The sequence below is a fragment of the Plecotus auritus genome, assembly GCF_963455305.1.
Source record: "Plecotus auritus genome assembly, chromosome: 4".
NCBI classification, from domain to species: domain Eukaryota; kingdom Metazoa; phylum Chordata; class Mammalia; order Chiroptera; family Vespertilionidae; genus Plecotus; species Plecotus auritus.
The window spans coordinates 30,181,171-30,200,677 of record NC_137775.1 but is presented as its reverse complement, the minus strand read 5'-3'; the positions used below and the strand labels follow the sequence as shown (position 1 = coordinate 30,200,677).

General features: G+C 38.2%; 1 protein-coding gene across 5 annotated transcripts in view; it reads right to left on the bottom strand.

The window, feature by feature from the left end:
• Positions 1-13,958: 13,958 nt before the first annotated feature.
• The window catches only part of ADGRG6 (adhesion G protein-coupled receptor G6), a 147,441-nt gene continuing 141,892 nt past the window's right edge, over positions 13,959-19,507 (bottom strand). For all 5 annotated transcript variants that reach the window (XM_080667131.1, XM_080667129.1, XM_080667130.1 and 2 more), the window contains one exon: positions 13,959-16,821. Coding sequence is in view for 3 of the 5 variants with exons in the window: in XM_080667129.1 (XP_080523255.1) it covers positions 16,643-16,821 (179 nt within the window). In the remaining 2 variants the exon portion in view is untranslated. The remainder of the gene's footprint in view (positions 16,822-19,507) is intronic.

Here is a 19,507-nt window from a genome sequence, read left to right as displayed (position 1 = left end):
CTCGCAACTATCACATTGTTTTACTTTTTAAATACATAGAAAGAAGCTCACAAATCAAAGCTGCAGCTTGATGAGTCTTGAAAAGGTGAATGTTCCATGTTATCATCGTCCATCAAGAAATAGAGCCTCCCCACCCCCAGAAAGCCCCACTGTGCTCTTCATAGTCATCACCTTCTCCCTAAAGTTACCTGTGTCTTGACTTTCCCTGTTTTTAAACCTTATATAAATGAAATTGACAGGATATATTCTATGCTTTCTAGTTTCTTTCACTCAACACTGCATTTTTGAGTGTTGTAGAGGTAGTTTTTTCATTATGAGTTTATTTCACAGTTTATCTAGTACATTGTTTAGGGACGTTGTTTCTAGTTTGGGGTTATTATCCACAGTGCTGTTATAAACATTCTTGTGCATATTTTTGGCACACCCATATCTGCATTTCTGTTATTTATTTATGTAACAACGGGTTGGCTGGGCATAGGGTATGTGTTTGTTCAGCTTTGGGGTTACTACCAAACAGATTTCCAAATGGGTATATCCATCTGTAGTCCCACCAAGAATGTATGAGATCTAGGTTCTTTTGATATTGACAATTTGTTCATTGTAGCCATTATTAAGTATGTGTATATATCTCAGTGGGATTTTAATTTTCATTTTGTGATGCTTCCATTGAAGTCTTTTGGCCACCTCTCTGTCAGGTAATTGAATATTTTTTTAATGTAGGAATTTAAAACATATTCTGGATGTGAGTTTTTGCAGGATATATGTATTTCAATTTTTTATTGTGTACATTTTCAATCCCTTAAGTGGTGTTTTTGATGAACAGAAGTTTTTAATTTAAAACAAAATGACAAAAATTAACAATATTTTTGTGTGCTCTGTTGAAGAAATATGTACCTACCTCAAGGTCACAAGGATTGTTTTGCATATTATTGTATAGAAGCTCTGTTGCTGTACCTTTTATATTCATATTGACTTGTCACCTAAATTAGGATTATTTTTTGTGTTCAGTAGGAGTCAAATTCTATTTTTTCCATATGAGTTTTCAGTTGACTATTTCAGTTTTGTCATAAGTAAGGCACCATAATAAATGTGTGGGTCTATTTATGGACTCTCTATTTTATATCTGTATTTGTCAAATATCCATGTCAATATCATATTATCATAATTACTGTAGCTTTATAATAAATCTTGATACACGGCAATGTAAGTCTTCCAACATACATCTTTAAGGTTGCCTTAATTATATTGGTCCTTTATTTTTCCATAAAACTTTAGTATTGTCAATTTCTATACATAAACGAAAGTCCTCTAGGATTTGAAATAGGATTGAATATATATATATATATATATATATATATATATATATATATATATATATATAAATTAAAGGAGAACTGATATTTTTATATAACTGACTTTTAAAATCTATAAACATGATATGTGTCTTCATTTTATGTAGGTTGTTTTCAAGTTTTCTTAATAATGCTTTATATTTTTTAGTGTAAACATCTTGCACATTTTTCCTCTACATTTATAATTTTCATACTAATGCAAATGACACTTTTTTGTAGTTTTATTTTCATATAACTTATTGCTCATATATAAAAACACATAGAGTACTTACATATATAGAAATACATAAAATATATAGAAATACATTTGATTATATTGGACATTTTATTTAGTAATCTTATCAATTTTATTAATTCTAATAACTAATTTATGACTCTGATTTTTTATGTCCAGAATTATATTCTCTACAAGTTACACATTTTTTTTTTTTGCCTTTTTACAATTTCTATTTTTTTCTTGGTTTTTGTCCTGCTAATAGAGGTGTCTTCTTTTCTTGTTCCCAAATGCAGGGAACACTTTTAATATTTCAATATTACATAGCCCCGCTGTTGACCCTGCATCATTTCATTTTATCCTTCAAAAAAAAATTTCCTCATACATATTATAATTAGAGAAGCTTTTTACTATTTGTGATTTAGCCAGAGCTTAAGTTTAGAAGTAATCAGGTTGTGGTGTGTATGAGGTTTGGTGCATACTGCATGGTATGCTCAATGAAAATTGTTTGAATGAATTTTAGAATAGGTGGCTTTACAAACTCAGAGGTAAAAACAAAGAAAATGGGGAATGCAAAATAGTTCTTTGGAAAAGTTGGTAAAATAGTAACACTAACTTTCAGCAGTTCTTAGCACTTGTTACGCTGTATAGTATATATGCTTGTGAGAGGAACTAATAGGAATAGGGGTGAGTTTACAAAATAATAATTTATGTGCAGGAGAAGTAGAATATATTTTCAAGTAATCTAGTTGATAAATATTTTGAGACGTGGTCAGGATAGCCTAGGATAACATATCTCATTGAAGTGTGAAAATGCCACTGATAGATTATGGTAAGATTGGAACGTGTTTTATAGACTAGCAATGGTGGAATGGAAACCCTCAAAGGGTTGGAGAATGTTAGCCCAGCTAGAAACCCGTATTCTGACAGAAACACATCATAAACTTTGGAGACACTGTGGACTTAGAGCTTTTCCCACTGACAAGCTGACAACATGTGCAGAATGCCGCAGAGATTATGCTTACACAGTTCTCGATAGCCTGGGTTTTGAAGGCACAATATGTCACTGGCATCTTGGACACTAGTTTTCACCAGGAGTGACAACCCCTAAGGATACCTCACCTTTCTGCTTTGGTTTCATCTGGGCAAGACAGTAAGTGGATCTAATAGTTTTCTGAGAGTGTTGCAACACATGTAAGAGACCACTGGCTGGGCCGGAAGAGGAAAGCATTCGTAAGCTGAAGGAGTCACCAGTATGAAATTCAGCATATTCCGAAGTACATCAGCATCTCCAAAAAAGGAGACAGTAGTTTTGCTAGGGCCACAGACTCACTAGGTAGAAGTCTCCCCCACTGAGTTTAAGGTCAAATTCCTGTGTGATAAGTTAGTAACCTCATGTAGACACCAGAGATGCCTTCCTCAGTAATCACAGTTACCACAGTCAGGGTCGCACAGCTGGGGCCATGAATGGGGCCCAGGATTCTCTAACTCAGAGAATTTGACTTAATAAATAGCCAGGTATACTAATCAAGACCATAATGCTTTATCATTTACAAAACACTGTCACGTATTTTATCTCCATTGATCCTCACAAGCAAGCGAATGAGTTAACATCATCAGAATCATCCCCACTTTAGAAATGAGAACACGGAGGCTGGGCAAGATTAAGCTCTTTCCCAGAAAGTGACAGGTGGGACTGCAGATTTTTTTAATAGCAAATCCTTTGTTGTTTCTACAACATCATGGTCTCCTCTTCTGATGAAAGAAAATCACGCTTAGGAAACAGAAAGATCATCAATATTATTAACATTTTTATTTGAAATTAATGACATTTTTATATCATTTTCTTGGACGTTTCCTGGTATGGTACCATGTATGTAGCTCAAATGAAGGAGAAGATGGTATGAAGAAGAAATTGGGTCCAGAGAAGTTCGGCGTTGGTGACAGGGCCATAAGACCTCCTGCCATTCCCATTGTTACCCTTTCTAGAGCCATTTTCCAAGGACATGAGCTAGCATTACCCCTTTGAAACTTCAGGAAGTGCTAAAATATTTGCCTTCTGAAAATATCCTGATCTTACATGGGGCCAAGAATAGGAACTGATATGTGAGTGATTAACATAACTTCATCCTGCAAAAGCATGTCCCACATATTCCCTTTGTATTAACAGACTAGTGATGGTTATGCTTATGTGTCAATGTGGCTGGGCCACAGATAACTGGTCAAAGGCTATTCCGGGTGTTTCTATATATCTGTGAATGTGCTTTCTGGATGAGATTAATATTGAAATCGATGGACTTTGAGTAAAGCAGATTACCTTCCATAATGGGGATTGGGTCTCATCCAATCAGTTGGAGGCCTTAATAGAACAGACTGACCCCACCCCTCACCCCCACCTCAGCAGAAGGATTTCTGCCTGCAGACTGCTTGTGGACTCAAACTGCACTGCTTCCCTGGGCTTGAGCTTGCTGGCTGATCCCATCAGACTTTGGACTTGCCAATCTCTCACACTTGCATTGGCCAATTCCTTGAAATATATACACAAATCCTGTTGGTTTTGTTTCTCTAGAGAATCCCGAATAATCAATAATCTTAGATATAGTATAAAGTATACTGGTATAACATATGTGTACACACACACACATATAGACACATATACATCTATGTATACTCAATGCAGCCATTGAAATGAATGAGCTTTATTGGCCCCCTATAAAATTAAATGTAGGCTGCCAAATAAGTAACCAGATCATCCTTTTAATAAGATGCCAACCACACCTGGGTTGTCTCCTGGTTTGAGGTTCAGGTCTTTGTTGAACCCTAGAGTTGCTTTCCTCTTTGTGAAGGAACCATAGGAACTCACTCAGCTTGCCTCCCTGTTCCTCTAGGAGACCGTTTTCATTGGCTTGAACAATATGGAGCAATTTTTAAGAGAAGGAATGTTTGATAAAACTTAACAGCTCGTTTTCATGAATTTTAGGAAATACCACTATTATCATGCAGGAAACATTAGATTCTGGATTCTTGCCCACCCCACGCTGGACGTAACAGAAGCTTGTGCTATCAGGGATCTAGAAGGGAGGGATTGGGGAACAGTGACTTGCCTGCTGCCTTGTTGTGACCATGAAGAAAGCAATGCTTTGCACATCACAATTCATTAGAGAGTTCTCAGGGGCCTGGGTCACTCACACTGGTCAGATTGTTGGACGTAAAAGAGGGGACGGAAAACAAGGACAGGGTGTGAAATATCTGCTTCCTCACTGTGACTCTGGACTTCTCACAGCCACTTTCATCTCCCATACATGCTAAGTGAGATATGGGGGAAAATTAGCTGAAGGATTAGGGAGAGAGTGCTTAAATGTCAGGGCTTTTACTGAGTAAACACTGACAATGCTAAATAACAGAAGGAATGTTTAGAAAATGATCCTTTGAAGGAAAATGTGACTTGGGAATTATTTGGAAGAAGGAAAGCCACAACTATGTTAGCAATCCCTTACAGCTTTTGTGGATAAAGGTGGGGGTGGGGGGAAGCCAACACTTTGTAACTACAAACTGATTTTTCTATAACGGTGGCAAAAATCTAGCAAAACATTTTCTAATGCTTATGTTTGGAGTACTTGCTTGGAATTGTTCCTGAAAAGGAAATGTTCTTTTGACAATTCTGAGTACTTTATTCAGAAAACAGTCTGTGTTTATGTGTATACACAATGACATATATAGTTATCTACCAAAAATTTTGAAGAAATAAGTTTTTTTTTATTAGCTTCAAGTTAAAATGTTAACTGGAAGTGCACTGATCAAGGCAGTGATACTTTCTTTTTTAAAATTGTTATTATTGATTGACTTTTATATATATATATATATATATATATATATATATATATATATGGAAACAGTGATTTGTCGTTCCACTTATTTATGCATCCATTGGTTGGTTCTTGTATGTGCTCTGACCAGGGATTGAACCCACGTCCTTGGAGTATTGGGACAATGCTCTAACCAATTGAGCTACCCAGCCAGGGTATAGTAGTAATAATTTCTATTTGCAGAAATATATGTTACCTTTTTTTAAAATATGAAGGTACTAATCTAGTAGTTGCATTGACTTGCAAGGAATTCAAGCATCCCCCTGCTCTGCCCCACATTATTTGCATGGCCACTGATGGTTTCCCACTGGCATGTCTGTCAACTCACGTTTAATAAAACGTGGGAGACTCTAGGGGCCCTTGAAAGTGATCACATGAAATAGTATCTCTTTAAAGTGCTTCTTGGATCCTTGGCAATGAGTTCCAAGCTAAGAACTACCCTCCATCACTTATATGGACATGGCTTTCTCTAATGGGAATGCAAACCTGGCTTAGGCATCCAGGGGCAGAGGTGGAGATGTTCTTTCAGGCTCGGAGACACGTCCATGTGTGTCTGTTAACAGAACCTATCGGATTTGCCTTTCTCACCCACCCAGCAAGAGATTCTGTATGGCACATCTGAGGACAACTCTTGGCAACTGTCTAATCAGTTTTGCTTGCTGTCTTCAGATTTTCTGCCCATCTGTGTCCTCCTTTCTCCTGACAGACTGTACACAGTGGTGTAACACAGCTGGGGAGGAGAAATGAGGTTGTTGTACCCATGTTGGGGGGGATCATTAATTTCACAGATTTACTAACAGAAAACTGGAATTTCATCTCTGATATCCACAATGAGAGCTGCCTTATGGCTGGGCCATCTTCTCTTTTGTATTTGTGAGACAATTTTCCTACTAATTTTATTTGTAAAGGAGTTAATAACTGCCCTGAGAATACCAAAGTACGTGTGTAGAAAACGCATTAATTTTGCAAATAAAATGACATAAAACACATGTATTCTCTTGAAAATTTTAGGTTGAACAAGATCGAATGTCTTGCAGCACATTTAGTTTTTAGGTCTTTGGATCCTGGGTTTAAATGAGTACTACTAGCATTTTTATATTTAAGGAAGGAAAGGGAACTGTAAAATTCTAGGGCTGAAAATATTTTAGCACTTCATCAGCCTCCTTTTTTTGCCAGGTAAATGAACTGAGGCCCACAGCAAGCAGATGACACACTGAAGCCCCCAGTAGAGGCCACTAGTAGCAGAGGAAATATTTCCCAGGAATTAAACCCGTGGCCTTCCTTCTACATGAAGCAATTCCTTCAATGTGGGGAAGCCTGGGACCTGGTTGGAAGGTCCGTAAGGAGGATTCTCTGAAAGGTCGGGGGCCTCTGGGGGGACCTTGCTGAAGGCAGCAGCCCCTACCTTGACTTTTCCAAACAAGTCCGAAACCGGCTCGGGGGGGGGGGGGGGTGGTGCGTTGCTAAAATCTGTTTGATCTTTTAGACTGGACCTTGTAGAAGCATGTGCTTTCTCAAGGATACTTACCCTGCTGATTGTATCTAACAGTTAATTTTAGTTCAAGCTGTTGGGACAATAAAAACCTAAGAAGGCAGGTGAACAGGACTGCTTTTTACTTCTAAAGTACAACAGTCCCTTAGCCCTCTCTTTCACAGAAACATGTGTCAGAGGTCTGTTCATCTGTTGCTCAGGGTCTGCTTGTCGACCCCGGCACTACAGAATGAAGAAATAGTTGGTTTTAGCAAAATAGGATCAGTTCACCTTTTTAAATATTAAACAACAGTAGTCCTATGTAACTTCTTTCTCTGGTCCTTCTTATCCTTGCTAGTTAAGAGTATCAGTTTACCAGCCTAACTGAAGGGATAGCATATTTTTCTCACTTACAGAAACTGCAAGACGGATAGTTATGGAATCAGGCTAATGAACTGGCTGGGATTTTATAACTTAAGCAGAACAAAAACATACTTATCAGAATTCATACAAAGCAAGAGTAACAAGTACTGGATTATTGTTAGCCAAATTACTACTGTTCTCTGGCAACCTAATAGGCCTTCAAGGAAGCAGAGACATTTGTCGAATAGGGATGAAAATAAATAATTTTCAGCTGCTCAATTCAGCATGGCTTCTATAACATGTCTTGATTTGACACAGTAAAAGTAGAGAGGAAAATATGGGTCGTTAAGAGTCACAGCTAATCTCTAAACCCCTTTTTATTATTAAAATCTCTCCTCTGTAAATCTCTGGCTGAAGGTACTGCTCACTGGTGTCCTGGGCTCAGTGTTTGCAGGCCTATGCTCAGAAGCACAGACAGTGCCTGGGAGCAGCCCAGCTGGGTGACTCAGTATCTCTCTGGTTACACAGCCTGCAAGGCAGCTTGGCCATTCTGGAGTTTTATGACTATGGAGGGATGGCCACGGAATATGCCTCTTGGATCTTTCTAAAGAGAACCTGCTGTGGCTAGTGGAATCAGCTAAGGGCCTTGGAGATCTGTTGCTGGCTCAGAGCTGAGGAGCCTCTCCCTCAGGCATCCCAGCCAATGGCTGAGCACAGTGGGATGAGCAGGGCCTGTCCGTGTCTACCCAACCCGGCCCTTCTCAATGAGAGGCCTTTGTGCCGGAGCTCCCAATGGCACTGGCAAGTCTTTCTCAGACTTGTACTCAGAGGCTCTTCCTACCAGGTTCTCCTCCTTCCTACCCAATCCTCCTCCTTCTGACTTTCCTTTCACAAGTGTGACACCTACATGCTCACTTGCCTACTCCTCCTCCCTCTCTCCTTTATCTTTCACAAGTGTTATTCCCAATAGATTGTGTGAGTCTCTAAATCCATTCTGCTTCCTGGGCAACCCAACCTGACACAGTGAGCTAGCACCCTTTAATAAATCACACTTTAAAAAATAATCCAATTGTTCTAACTGAACATACTTTAAGATCCCGTTTGAATGAGCAATTTTTCCCCTCCCCCACCTTCCCCAGCTTCTGTTGCTGGGTGAGTCTGTGCAGCCACATCATACCATGTGTTCTTGGACAAGGTGTAGACACTTGAGTAAAGCTGAGTCAATCAGGGGCTTTTTCTTGAGAATTTAAAGATGTTGAAACCAGAGTTATATGGTATTGAGAACTGGAGCTGCAAGGTCATGTTGAACTGGCACCATGGTAACTTCATGTAAAATGAAGCCACAAGGAAACAGAAAATAAAGGCGTTGGAGAGGAAGCGAGTCGGCTGCAGATGTGAAGAAACAACACAGAGGAAACACCACAGCATCACCACTTTGGAATACAGTCTGATGGTTCCTTACAAATCTAAACCTACTCTTACAATACAATCCAGCCTTCATGTTCCTTGGTATTTACCCAAGGAGTTGAAAATTTACATCCACCAAAAACCTACACACAGATGTACTAGTATATGGTAGCATTATTCATAATGTCCCAAACTTGAAAACAACGAAGAAGTCCTTCAGTAGGTGAATGGGTAAGCAAACTGTGGTGCATCCAGACAATGGGATAGTATTCAGCATTAAAAAGAAATGAGCTATCGAGCCATAGAAAGACATGGAGGAAACAAGTGCGTATTGTAAAGTGAAAGAAGCCAATCTGAAAAGGCTATATACTACATGATTCCAACTATGTGACATTCTGGAAAAGGTTAAACTATGGAGACAGTCAGAAACCAATGGTTGCTGGGGGCTGGGTGGAGAGAGGGGTAAGTAGGAGAGCACAGAGGCATTTTAGGGCAGTGAAATCTCTGTATGAGACTATGATTATACTTTTGTCCAAACCTATAGAATTTACCACAATCAAAGTGAAACCTAAACTATGGACTTTGGAGATGATGATGTGTCAGTGTAGGTTCATGGAAGTAATCAATGTTCCACGGTGGTGGGAGATGCTGATAATGGGGGAGGCTGTGAATGTGTGGGAGCAGGGAAAGGGGTATGTGGAAAATCTCTTCTTCTCAATTTTGTTGTGAACATAAAACTGCTCTAAAAAATAAAGTCTTACTAAAACAAACAACTACAGCATTGCAGACAAAATAAGTGCTTGATGTCTAGGACCACCATTCCCTGGTCCCAGATTCCCCAAAGTCTGGCTGCACATGTGGCTGCCAGGCTCCTTGAGGACACTCTGTGCTCTTATCTTAAATTCCCTAATATTGCAGCCAGTCTGAGCCATGAAACAGTTCCCAAGACAATTACTCAAGAACAGGTTTATGTACTTACTCATCTCAGGCTTGAGCTGAATTTAGTTCCTTTTCCAATACCAATAAAAAGAATCAGAGTTACTATCAAACTGATGTCTTTTTGTTCTTATCCCATTTGCCTGAATCACATAAAGTGACAAATAGCACTTGGGTTAAAGGGGCTTGAATAGCAAAATCCTATACAATAAAAGGCTAATATGCAAATCAACTGAACGGCAGAATGACCGGTCGCTATGACACGCACTAACCACCATGGGGAAGACATTCAATGCAGGAGCTGGTGGTCAGTGCACCAGGGGGAGTGCCGCTCTGCCAGAAGCCCTGAGCAGGCCGAGGCTGAGGCCACAGGCCGGGCTGAGGGACTCCCCAGTGCACGAATTTCATGCACCAGCCTCTAGTGTTAATATGTTTCCCCCCACTTTCTGCTTTGTATTTCTAGTGCATGCTCTTGCAAACCTACCAAATCCAAGGTACTTTGAGATCTACTTTTCCAAAATGTAAAATGCAAATGAACCAAGAAAACGACATACAAATTTAAATTTAACTTCATAAGCATTACCAAACACCTCTATGTGCCTGGCAATATGCTATTGCCAATGCAAATGATGAGCATAAACATAATCCAGTGCCCGGGATGGGACCTTAATATTAACATCATTCAGTAGAAAAGCCACACACATATGACATTTTAAAAAACCAGTAACAATATAAAGTGTCAAGTTTAAGTGCTCTAGACATTGTAGGTACTTAATACAGTAGGTCCTCGGGTTACATCGGAGATCTGTTCCTACGGTGCGACATAACATGATTTTCGCCATAAGTCGGACCCACCTCCATAAGCACCTATGTCACTCACATGGAGCACATACACAGCAGTAATGAAGTGACACAGTAACAAAAATTTAAAAGACAGATAACAATTCCTGACCTTTACTTGTAGTAAATAAAAAAAAAACATAAAGCACATATGTACATACATCGAAATGACGGAACATTTTTTTAATATATAAATACTGTAAATGGGAGATGGCGACGTAATCACGAAATGACATACGTTGAGTCTGACTTAACCTGAGGACTGTATATTGCTGTTAAGTGTTATGGGAGACAACGCATTATCTCTAACTTGGCAGTAATGATCACATTTCAGATCTCTACAGATAAACCAATTATTCCTTGAGTTAAGGTAGTTCAAATGTATCAGATACGTCAGTTCTTCTGGCCAGTGAAATCCTTGTAGGAAGGTTATGTGTTTGTTTCGCAACTCCCCATAGCCTAGCACAGGGTTTTAATCACTCAATACACTTGAATGATTGAGCTTTAGAACAATGAAACAGCAAAGTACTGTAGTGCCCTAGAGGTCATTCTTTGGCTCCTGGAGTATGCAAACATTTTATTTTATTTTGCTATTTTCTCACACAGTGTAACTAGACACTATAAGGATCAATACTGCACTGTATTTAATATGAATATCAAATACTTTATTCTCATTGACATCTTGAATTTATATAAATTATTTCAGTTAATTCAGCATAAAAATAAGTCAAGACAACCAGAATATGTAATTTTAAGAATTCAAAAGAGGTCAAAATATGTCTGAAATTATTCATCATCCAATTATTCACAAGTGTTTAAAATAAGTCCTTGATCCATAGGTGGTTTTGAGACTTCAGAATATTAAGCTTTTGACTTATGACCTTGAAATAAAGTGGTTTCTAAAAACACCCCAAATAATAATATTTCAATGAGATGATTTGGGGAATATACCTGTAAAAGCTACACAAAGGGCAAAAACCATTTATTAATTTGTTTAGTTTAGCTAAGTATTTGCATCCCCTGTAAGGTTGTTTCAAATCTTTTTAACTTTGCTCATTTCTCCATCTTGATATGACTTCCCTTATAACACCCGGCAGGTGAAGTGAGCCTCTAATTATTTTAACTTAAAGATCAGGAAACAAGTTTTCCTCACTATCTGTACCTTTGTCCCTCCTTGTCTCATCTAATAATCTGCTTTTTAGCATCAGAAGGAAGCTATGTCCCCTCTCTTTGCTGGAATCAACTCTCTGTGCATGCTCTCTTCAACCTCACCTTCTTACCTTCATGGCCCTGCTCCATACACTCTTCTCTCCTGCTGCCTTCCTTTTATATTCACCTTCAAATATTGTATTTTGTTCATAGAACAAACAAAAAATGAAACTCCGTAAGACACCTTTCCTTCATGTTTATACTTCTTTGAACAACTAGCCCACCACTTCTCCCCGCTGGCACCGTTTTTCTTATATATCTTGACATAAGCAGCTTCTTCCTTCTTCCTCCTTCCCTCTTTCTTCCTCTTCCTCCCATCCCCCTCCCCTCCTTTCTTCCCTCCATCGCTCCCTCCCTTCCTCCCTCCCTAAAGGTTTGCTTTGTTTCTCGAACCCCTGGGCATCTGGAAGCAACAGGAACTCACTGCTCAGTATGGAGAGTTAGCCACTACCAAAAGGTGGGCTTGCTTCCACTGCTTTGAAAGCCTTCTGATAGGCATTGTCGTCACTCCTCTGAGACCTGTGATCCCCGGATACTGTTCCTCCAGTTGCCTTGCTGTTCTTCAACTTTTCCAAAGGCTTCCTCACTCTTCTCCCTGAGTCCAGTTACTTTGCCTTCTAACAACCCATCCACAGACACCTTCCAGCTAGGACTCCCTGCCTAGAGCCTGATGGCTCCCTGTGCCCGCTGACAGGTTAACCTCACCCAGCTAGACGCTCAGCTCACACTGTGGCCTGGTTTTGGCTTCTTCACAGTTTCACAACCTTCTCCTGCACCCCCCACAATCAAGCAAACCTCAACGCTGCTCCCCTGGATATTCCAACCTCCGTGTCTGCAATGACGTTCCTTACTCCCAGCAGAGGCCTAACAGCACCAATCAAGACTTCAGAGACCAAATCCTTACTAATGTTTTGCTAGTTCTGAGCTTTTCTCTGAAGTTCTAGAAGCTTTTATCAAAATCTTATGACAGTGATCCTGTCCTTGAATTATCTTCCTTCACAAGGCTGCATGTTCTCTGAAGGGGGCTACTAGGTTCTAACACAGAAGAGTGAACACAAAGTCTGATGGACATAGGTTTGAATCCTCCTCAAACATTCTCTGTGGCCACAGGTAGGTTACTTACCACCTTTAATCACCACTTTTACCAAATGGAAGACTGGAATAACAACCACTCACAATAAAATTGTGGTGAAAATTACAAGATAGAAAAGAAGTATAGGGCACCCAACTGTGTTTATAGATTTTTGTTCTATCAGGTTCAAATTACTTATTTTAAATTATTGCCAGTGGTAATAAAACGTGTCATTTCCCCCCCCCCACCCCACTTTTTGACAGGCCATTGAATATAAATACAGACATTTCAATACTTCACATTTATTCTTATTTTTCTCTAGGGAAGCAGAAAAGGAAAACTGTTACTTTAAGTATTCTTCCTTAAAATGAAGAGGGAGGGAGGGTAAAGGGAGAAACAGGAAAAAAGTGAGAGAAAAAGGAAAGTTGGAGGGGAGGAGGGAGAAATATTCAACTCTTTCCTATGAGAAAAGTAGAATGTTACTCAACTGAAAATACCTATGTGCTTCCAAAACTAAAAAAAGCCCAATTTTTTTCAAATTTCAAAATACTCTAAACACGGGTCAGCCTGCAAGTCAAATAAGTAGTTCCCACCTGGTCCAAGCTTTCTGAAGTAACCTGCTCACAGATGAATCTTAACCAACTACTTGCCTGTTTTCTTAACACGGCTTGGCCAGGAGTTGTGACCTTTGGCTCAGAACCAGTTTAGCAGTGACCAGCGAATGCACCTTTCAGCTTAAGCCAAATTGGGCCTTGGCTCTCTGCAGGAAAGTGAGCTAAATAATCACCGCAAAAGGAAGTGCAGGTGTTCTGTTCTAATCATGCAAATGAAGCTGGAGTTGGCGAACTCCTGTCATTTTCTAAGCCTCCAACAATAAAAATAGAAACTATAAATGGTGAGAAAACATCCTAGGACCTAACGTCTACATAATATTGACTCAGTTCCCTTTTTGGGATGCTGAAGACTTCCTCAAAAAAGAGACCTACAATTACTTTTAATCTTCCACAGAGCTTGGCTTCACATCAGCCAACTTAAAATCTAAGAACTCCAAAATGCATTAATCCTGAGTAAACTGGATTTTGGTAACATATTCATTCTCAGAGATTTGGCCAAGTAGTCCATGTGATTAGCTTAATTAGAGGCTGGTTGTTTTCCAGTTGTCAAATAATCTTTTCCTATTTAAGAGTTAGAAATAAAAACATTCCCTCATAAAGGAATTGAATAGTTTGGGACACAAACAACGTAAGTATTTATTTGAAAAACATTTCCATATAAGTACAATGGCAAATCAGCTACAGTAGCTTCTCACTACTAATTCCAATTTGCACTCACAGTCACTTTAAATGCATCATAAGTAAAGATACTGCTACGGAAATCTATTTCACAAGGTACTTAGAAAAAATATATATACAGTCTCTCCAATAGAAAGTTAATTAAAATAACAAAGCCAGGCAATATAAAGCTAAGATACAAAACAAGCTGACATTTATAAACATAAATAAATAAACATGTACAAAAATGTCTATGACAACAGTGAACAAAGAAAAGCATTACAGTGCAAGTAATGGTGACAAGAAGGCAAAATAACTCAGGATGTTAGACTGATTCAATACAATGGAGTTTTTTGTTTTGTTTTTTTAAAGGTTAAAGAAGAAAATATCCCAGAGAGTCTGAATCGATATTAGTCTCAAAGCTAAGCTGAAACTAAATTTTGGCTCCACAGAATTACATTCCTGTAATTGAACTGTAATTCTGTTCTGAGGGGGTTAAATGAAGGGGAGAACTGTATCCTTAGAACTGAGGGTAGAAATTGGCTCAGTCTTAAATCCACTTGCAAATGTTTCTATTCAGCTGTTTCTTCCATTTTTCTTTACCTGGTTACTGGACATTTCTAAAGTGGAGCTGACATTGTTTTCAAATATGAATAAAAAGGTTTCCCAGATCTGGATAAATATGAGTAGAAATCAAAGTCATTTTTGTAGCTACCTCTTAATCACTGTTAACTCAATATGCACTTTGGGTAGAAATCTCACAATAGGAAGCTAATTAAATTCTATCACAAATCTCTAAGGCATGGGGACAGTATATGAAGATTCAGTGACTAAGATTAATTTTTATCTATATATAATTCCTGCCAGAATAAGCAGCCTGTTAATATACACCTACAGGGAAAGATCTGGCTCTCCTGTAATGGATCTTCATGATTTGAAGATTTACTACCCTTCCCTACTATGTACACCCCTCCCCTGTGGAAGCTAAGCTGGAAAGTGCTCATGTGACCCGGGACAGTGTTCCACCCTGCTGCAATATGGAACAGTAATAAAATCCACCCACATTGTCTTATTCTCCATTCAGTCTGGCAAATAGCTTCATGACTGAGGATCAGCAAAAGGTGAGAGGCCCCTTGGTGGCTGCACAGGCTGGATGCTACGTCTCAGGCTGAGAGCTATCTGCTTCTGCACAGAGGGAAAGGCCCCCAGGTGCTCAGTTCTGCCTGCTGCCTTTAAACAGATTGGCTCCAGAATGTCTCAACTTCCCAACACATAGCCACCTCCCAGAATCTGATACTTCCCAGATAACCCAGAGCAGATGTAAGAGTACAGCACGTACTGAGACCGATCTGGAAGAAACTGGATACAAATCCATCATTTAAGAACAAATAAAATGTGGTCTCCTAAACATTCACTAGCAAGCATGTTACTCAGAATAGTTTGAAAGTTAAGTAAGTTGCTTAATATTATGCATGGCTTGTAGGCAGAAACCTAATCCATAAATAACACCATCTATCTTACCAGACCTCCTCTGGCTCCTATAATCAGAGGACTTATGTACAAACAGTTTTTCACTTGCAATTGTAGACCCACATGTTTATAAATTATTTTGATTATGATAAGTCACCCATTTGTCTCAGTTTATATTCCTTGGAACAAAACTCTTAAAAGGGAAAGTAAGAGGCTTTTCATTTGTGCAATTGCAAATGTCTTAAAGTCTGCAGAGCAAGGGAGGACCCAAGAGTCTCAATAATTGTATTTCCTAAAAGGGAGAAACTATGGCACACAGCATGCCTAATGGAAATTCTCATTCCTTCCATGAGCCTGTGGGCTCCATATTCAGTAGAGGAGCAAAGCAGAGGTATAAGAGACTCATTCTTCAATAACTACTGGGAGGTTCACATTAATGAACCATCAATTTTAAACTTGATTCAAATGTATGGGGTTAAGTGATAATGATGATCCTTAAACTCTGTGTCTTGAATGGGATAAGTAAAATAGTATAAATTTGCATGGCCTCATATTAACTAGGTCAAAATTTGGTGAATTCTTTCTTTCTTAAGAATGTTATGTTCCTGAAGGTTAAACAATGGTATGAAAAGAAAAAATTCCTATCTGTTCTTCAGGTCAGACATTCTTTCATATCTATGGTCGAAATTTCATGAAAAAAGAGGAACTAGCACTGAAATAGCATTTGCAGGCATCCACAAAAGTTAGAAATATCATTATGCTTTGATTGTTGAAAAGGATTTCAATGAAGCAAATGGCTAAACCCAAACCTATTGGGTGGGGCGTGAATGAGCTCTAAAGTAGGGTTTGTCCCTAGCTCAGCCTCTCCCTTCTCTAATTTTAATGTCTCCCCCTGAGTTCTGATTAGTCAAATTCAATTTTATATTTTAAAAATTCCTTTTTTCTGTGGCTACTGAATACTGTTGCTCTCAGTGCTGAAGTTTTAGTGATGATGGAAACTTCCCCATGGAAGAAATACACTGAAAAGACAAATTTTGAATTTCATAAAAGCCTTTTTAACAAAATACATTCCTCATAGATATGCAGTTACCTAGGTAACGGCACATTTACATCTGCTAGTCACAGTGTTCACTGCTTGCAGATCACGTTTCTCTTTCTTATAGTAAAGACATTAAAACTTTGTGCTGTGGCTGAAGGTGTCTGACATGATAATGTTTTTATAGAAGTTATCTGAATGAGGATTGCAATAACCCTTGACCTTATCAATGACCTGATGGACGGGGATGATTGATGTTTGTTCTCCATCAGCATGGGTCAGTTTTGATGAGGACTTGTCCATGGAAGCATTGTCTGTAAGAAATGATACAAGAAATTAGGCAAGAAGAGCTGGTGAAATGCCTAAGGGCCACCACACTAGACACTGTATTTTGCACATTAAAAAAAAAAAGTACAGAAAGGAAATAAAACTCTGGTTGTCAGGTTAGGTAATAGGCAGCACTGAAAATTCACATTTTTCACCTTCAAAGTGCATTCCTATGGATAAGTCAATGTCAATTTGCCTTCTAGTAATATGTGTTGGAGTTTGTTTTAAGAAATGTTCCTGTAGTGGTATTTTTCAAAGAGCTGATAAATAATCAGAAAATTGCTGCAAAGGAAAAAATGTGGCAAGGCTCAAAAGGAAAAATGACAGGTTATATAACAAATGGATAAAAAGATGCTGAAATATTTATGGAAGAAATGTCATGATGGCTAAGATATGTTTTCAAAATAATACAGAGAGGGAAAGTGGGTAGGTGAAGGAGATTTATTATACTATCCTCTCTACTTTTTATATATATGACACTTCTCATAATAAAAAAAAATTCTCACACGAAGATGTGTATATTGATTTTTAGAGAGAGAGGGAGAGAGAGACATTGATGTGAGAGAGAACACCAATTGGTTGCTTTCCATACATGCCACACAAAGACTGAACCCATAACCTGGGTATCTTCCCTGACCAGAGTCAAACCAGCAACCTTTCAATATACATGGTGACACTCCAAGCAACTGAGCCACACCAGCCAGGGCAAAATTTTTTATAAATTATAATTTAAAGGAACTTTGAGAATAAAAGTCAATGAAAATAAACATAAAAAAGATATTTTGAACACATTTTCTAATGGTTGCCTTGTAAAGTAATTGGAAAATAGAAAAAATAATGTTTTATTAATTATTTTTAAATTAAAGAAATTAAAATTATCTATCAGAAACATTTAAAGTATATGTTTTTATTAATTGTGCTAATCTCAGAATTATATTATTACTGACAATATGAGAGCAATGGATAGAAATAAAGGACTGCTAAATATATTTTTGTTCTAAATCTCCCAATACCATATATTTAAATATTATATCCCAGACACTAAAGCTTCTAAAATTGGCTCAGATAGTGTTCTGAAACTCAATTAAGCCCCATTATCTACAAATACGTATGGCTATCTTCATGAATATCTTGTATGTATCTTCCTTGTTCCTTCTCCCAACACACTTTGGAGAAAAATTCTACCCTAAAATTAACCACAGAGATTTCACACTGAGGAAGGAGCAAATATGACCATCTACAACATACTAGTTCCCTACAGTTGTATCTTCTCTAGTCACTGTGGAAGAAGCAAAAACTCTACCATGAAAAACCACTTCTAGAAATCGTGGCTTCAAAATAGGAATGCTCACATCCTGCCATTTTTTTGTTTGTTTGTTTTGAGTAAGTTAGACCCAGTATGTGAGAAAATATTACAAATCCTTCAATAATTGGTAAAAGCCATCAGAGTTATATCTATTGTCTTTGGAAATAACAAATTGTTCAACTGCTTAGTGTTGGAACAAAAACTATATATATATATATATATATGAAGGCTGAAATTGGAAATGGTGTGTTCATTCCACACTAAAGGAAGCAAAATGGATGGTTTATGGGAAGAATGGGCAGATAGAAGCATGGCAGAATGATTATGCCCCAGGATTGGTGAGAAAAAGGCTCAGGGCATTCATTGTATAAAGGCCCTCCCACTTTTAACTCTGGGCAAGCTGATTGGTTCTGTGTTTTCCTTCAGTTCATACATTCACTAGCCATTGGTTTTCTGTTGGGGATTTTTCTATTGAATTAAATTTCAGTAATGAACAATTTTTTTGCCTGATGTTTTCAGAAAACAAAGGAACTTCAAGGATATATTCATTCTGCTTTGTTCATAGCTTGAATCTAGGGTCATGTAGCTTTTAGAGATTTTGACCAGCTCCATTCCCAATATGTGACCCAATTTTCTGGGTCTTCACATCCTAATAAAAGAAATTCTGAACAAGGTCTGTTATATCAAAACAGGGTTGGGCAAAAGTAAGTTTACAGTTGTGAATACACAAAACAGAATTTATTCTTGCTATTATTTATTAACCATTGTGTTATTTACCATTTGAACACCTATAAACCTTCTTCTGTCCCACCCTGTATATGCAGTTACCACTCCTCTGGTTAGATTATTACATATGGGCAATATGGATTTTGATTATAGTTGCAAGTTTGAAAACCAGGGGCTAGGGAAATGAACTACTGTTTGACCTGTGCTGAAGTTTTAAGCAGGTAAGAATCCTCAAAAAGCAGGATAGAAATTGATAAATTCTATTTTATGTCTTCTATGAATGTACCATGACAACTCCAGTAATTCATCAGAGCAATGAAAAAGTAAAGAATTTCACTTTACACCTTTCTAACACAAACCTCTTAAGCACTGCTTTTATTTTGTTGCTACTGTACTTGGTATGAAATTTACTAACTCCAGAGCATGGTACATTTCCTAGAAGGCTTGCAGACAACCCCATGCAGACAAGAGCCAGCACAGCAAACAACCACTTGAAATTTCAGAAATTCCAGCCCAGGGCAGGAATGTCATTGTGCTAGCTGAGAAATATTGTAAAGAACAAGCAATTTTGCTGGTGCAGCAAGAGTCTTAGTTTAATTCATGCAAATATTCTCTTATTACCTTGCAAAAAAATCATGCAT